Source organism: Carlito syrichta, unplaced genomic scaffold (assembly GCF_000164805.1).
Source record: "Carlito syrichta isolate Samal-C Ts95f unplaced genomic scaffold, Tarsius_syrichta-2.0.1 Scaffold301885, whole genome shotgun sequence".
Taxonomy (NCBI): Eukaryota; Metazoa; Chordata; class Mammalia; order Primates; family Tarsiidae; genus Carlito; species Carlito syrichta.
Window position 1 is genome coordinate 224195 of NW_007245981.1, and position 4012 is coordinate 228206.

A 4012-nucleotide genomic window follows, 5' to 3' on the forward strand; every position below is an offset into this window, starting at 1 on the left:
ACCAAGACAGACTGACTTGTCCAGAATTGGGATTCCAACGTCTGTCCTCCCAAACTGGTGCTCTTTCCACTTAATCCAGCTCCCACCTTCATCTCACGAACCCTCCCCACCTGCCCTTCTGGTGCAGTCCCTAAGGACCTCCCTCCCAGCCTGTCCCAGGCTGGGGCCATGCGGGATTGGGACGGTGATCCGGGCCCCTGCCCAGTCGCCATCCCCTTCCTGGCAGGACCCGGACGCTGTCAACAGGTGGGGGAGGTCAGGCCTCCAGCCTCACTGAGCAGCGAGGGGAGACAGCCCTGGGGCGGGCGCGCAGGGCCCGGAGGAAGGAGGTGGGTCGGGTGTGAGGAAGGAGGCGTGGGGAGGGCGGGGCCCCGGCCTCGCCCGGCCTCTCCCCGCGCCGACCTCAGGATCCGGAGGCTGAAACAAGCCGTTGTTCGCACCCGCCCTCTGACCTGCCACCCTGGACATTGTTTTCCATTCGCCCGGGGCGCGGGTGGGAGGCGAGGAACGCCGGGGTTTTGGAGCCTGGCTGCGCGCCAGACCCGTGGCCTTCGGCCCTAGGGCTCCCCAGCGGGAGGAGAGAACGCGGGGGTCCCAGACGCTGCTCCGGCCCTCCCGCCTCCAGCGCCGCCATGGGCTCGCGCAGCTCCCACGCCGCGGTCATTCCCGACGTGGACACCATTCGGCGGGAGACCGGCTGTGAGTGCGCCCCGCCCCGCCGGTCGGGGAGGGGGCGCGGGCGGACCCCGGCGTCCGGGGGCTGGGAGGTGGCTCGGCGCCGCGTGGGGGTTCTCCGGGAAGGGACTGGGCTGACGGATGGGCGAACTCTCAAGTCCTGGGGAGACCAAGACGGGGGAGTGTCCGGGGTCACTGGGTTGGGGGCCAGACTGATCCAGTCACCCGGGTATCCTCGAACCCGGATCGACGCTGAAGGCAGAGCTGACCGCCGGTGCAGGATTGCCTTTTGTCTTTGGCTTTCTGGGAGCCGCCCGGGTCTCGAACCTGGCGCTCCACTGTGTGGCGTCACTCCCCCGGCACCCCCGCCATTTCCGCCCCCGGCTCCCGGGATGGTCATCCCCTCCAGCAACGTCTCCCCTAACCCCCAATCCCCAGCGGCCCCGGGGGCTCCGGAGTCGAGCGTCCTGGGAGGCGTCACCTTCTGCCTTCTTTCCGCAGTCTCTCAGGCCAGTCTGCTCCGCCTGCACCACCGGTTCCGCGCCCTGGACAGGGATAAGAAGGGCTATCTGAGGTAGGGAGAGCTGACCCTGGTGACCTCTTGCCTCTGTCTCTCTGGCCCCATTTTCCTCTTTGACCCTCCATCTGCCAACTTTGCTTTACTCCTTTTGAATTTGACTTTGCAGCCGCATGGATCTCCAGCAGATTGGGGCCCTGGCCGTGAATCCTCTGGGGGACTGCATTATAGACAGCTTTTTCCCCAGCAGAAGTCAGCGATTGGATTTCTCAGGCTTTGTCAGAGTTCTGGCTCATTTTCGACCAGTGGAAGAGGAGTCCCCCGGAATCAGAGACCCCAAACAACCTGAACCCCTCAACAGCAGAATGAACAAACTTCGCTGTAAGTTTGTAAGGCTCCCCCCCAAATGAGACCCCATATTTACCCACACCAGGAAGAGGCCTCAGGAGTCTCCCCACTCTCGTGAGCTTGTTGATAGCCTCCCTACTTCCCCAGGGTGACCTTCTGCTGGAAGAGAACCAGGGAAGACCCACCTTCCTTTCCCCTTCCCACTCTCTTCCCAGTTGCTTTTCAGCTCTATGACCTGGATGGAGATGGACTTATCTCCAGGCAAGAGATGCTCCAGGTTGGAAGAATGCAAGGGCAAGAGATGCGATGTGTGAAGGGCAGGATGGTTGGATGGAATGGTGTGGGGGATGGGGTGGGATGATTGGTGGTTGCAGGTGCTTGGGGTATGGGGTGGGAAATGGGAGTGGGTGGGGTTGGAGTGCGCGTTTTGTTGGGAGATGGGGTGGGGAGCCATTGGATATGAGGTTGGAAATAGACCAGTGATTCTCAGCTGGGGGCAGTTTCGCTCCCTGAGTGAACATTTGGCAATATCTGGAGATGCTTTGGTTGTCACACCTGCAGAGAGTGTGCTACTGGCACATAGTGGGTAGAGGTCAGGAATGTCACTATACATCACATGGTACAGAGGGCAGCCTCCCGCAACAAGGTGTTATCTGACCCCGAGTGTCCATAGTGCCAAGATTGTGAAACTTCGGAATAGATGGACTTGGGAGTAGGGGGTGGGGTAGAGAATGGTATGGAAGTTGGATGGAGATTGGGTTGCATGTTGGGATCATGGATTTGGACATGTTGTGGAAGCGAGTGTGGGGTAGTGAGGGATAGACGGGACCCGGGAAGGTCAAGCAGTGGTGGGAGATTATTAGAGGACTTGGTGGGAAGTGATTAGGGTGGGGTGAAAAATGAAGAATCCATCTTTCGATGAACTGTGACATTAGTAATAACTTTTGGGGTGAGGTGGGCAAGGTTTTGGGAGTGGGGGAGTAGCCTTTATGACCCCTCTTTATGGCTGTCTCTTCCCTGGCCTCCCAGGTTCTCCGGCTGATGGTTGGGGTTCAGGTGACAGAAGAACAGCTGGAGAGCATTGCTGACCGCACTGTGCAAGAGGCTGATGAAGATGGGGATGGGGCTGTGTCCTTCCTGGAGTTCACCAAGGTCAGGATACACTTAGGTCAGGATTGGGAGTTGGGATCAGAAGTCCCTGGGACAGATGGACTTGGGAAATGATGCCCAAAGGAGGAAGGCAGAAAGACAGGGATTCTTGGGGGGAATGATAGGGCCTCTGGGCTGAGTAGAACCCTGGGGGAGGTGGTAGGGAGCATAAAGACTGGCATTAAAGCCTCTTGACTAGCACCTGTTTCCCTCAGTCCTTAGAGAAGATGAACATCGAGCAAAAAATGAGCATCCGGATCCTGAAGTGACTTTCTTTGTGCCTTGGCTGGTCATGTAGACCAGCATCTGCGTGGAATTCGTCCTCAATCTCCATGGAGGCAGAGCCCCAATACACTGTATTCTTACTTCTAAACTGAACTCTGTTTAGGGACAAAGAAAGCTGGAAGGGTATGTACTAAAGTCTAGCTCATTTGATCTCAGATCTGTGAATCAGCCAGTAATCTTTTGGTTGCACATGACTGAAAACCCAACTTAACGTGACTTAAGAGAAACGAGCTTATGTAATTAAAAAATCTGTAAGTATCTGCCTTTAGACACAGCTGGCTCCAAGGGCACAAGTATTGTTATCTGGACTCAGTTATTCCCTATTCTCAGCTCAGCTTTCTTCTGCATTAGCTTTATCCTAGGAGGGTTCTTTCCTCATGGTGGAGAATAGGCACTATCAGCTCCAGGCTTCTATTCTGCCAGCTTAGTAACCCAGTGGGAAAACATTTTCTTCCCATAATTCCAAGCAGGGTCGTTGGTCCATCTGGGTCTCATCTCTATCTTTAGGGGAATGGAACACTCTAATTGGCTAAGCTTGTGTCCTGTGCTAATTCCCAGAGCCAGGAATTAAGGTCTAAGGACTAAGAAGTGGTTGAGCAAAGGAAAATGAGGTACAGTGATCAGAAGAAGAGGGGTGTTCATTAGTGTCTGGGTGACCACACAGAAGTCTGGTCTCTTAAATGGGTTTTCACTGATTCCATGAGTGCGTGCCAGTGTGATGGAAGTTGGTGGGGTGGGGGAGAAATGATATAAAATAATAAACAATGCATACTCTTTCCCAGAGAGTGAAATTATTCAAGAGTTGGAGAGCAATCTTGTTTTCATGATCCGATGTTCAAACACTGATCTATCACCAAATAGTGTCAAGTCACATAAAACCATGAGATTCCATGTCCGCAGCAGAGTGTTCTGGCTGTACATGTGGGAGGTGCTGACACTGGCCTCCCCATTTCCCTTCCTTGAGGTGTGCTGGCATTGTCTTGAATCAACACGTGGGAACCAATTGTGCTCATACCTTCTCAACTCTGCTTTCAGTGA

The 4012-nt window shown here is 55.3% G+C and overlaps 1 protein-coding gene across 1 annotated transcript; it reads left to right on the plus strand.

The window, feature by feature from the left end:
* Positions 1-379: 379 nt before the first annotated feature.
* Positions 380-3003, plus strand: CHP2 (calcineurin like EF-hand protein 2). The gene is made up of 6 exons (XM_008055570.1): positions 380-699; positions 1177-1249; positions 1362-1573; positions 1756-1817; positions 2570-2692; positions 2905-3003. Exons 1-6 carry the CDS (start codon positions 633-635, stop codon positions 2956-2958), a joined length of 591 nt encoding a protein of 196 aa, XP_008053761.1. The 5' UTR covers positions 380-632; the 3' UTR covers positions 2959-3003.
* Positions 3004-4012: the final 1009 nt, after the last annotated feature.

What these genes read in the sequence shown, in the direction of transcription:
- CHP2 (XM_008055570.1), top strand. Translation starts at nt 633, where the DNA reads ATGGGCTCGCGCAGCTCCCACGCCGCGGTCATTCCCGACGTGGACACC. An exon ending in CATTCGGCGGGAGACCGGCT is followed by an intron (nt 700 to 1,176) that starts GTGAGTGCGCCC and finishes TTCTTTCCGCAG; the next exon opens with TCTCTCAGGCCAGTCTGCTC. An exon ending in CCTTCCTGGAGTTCACCAAG is followed by an intron (nt 2,693 to 2,904) that starts GTCAGGATACAC and finishes TGTTTCCCTCAG; the next exon opens with TCCTTAGAGAAGATGAACAT.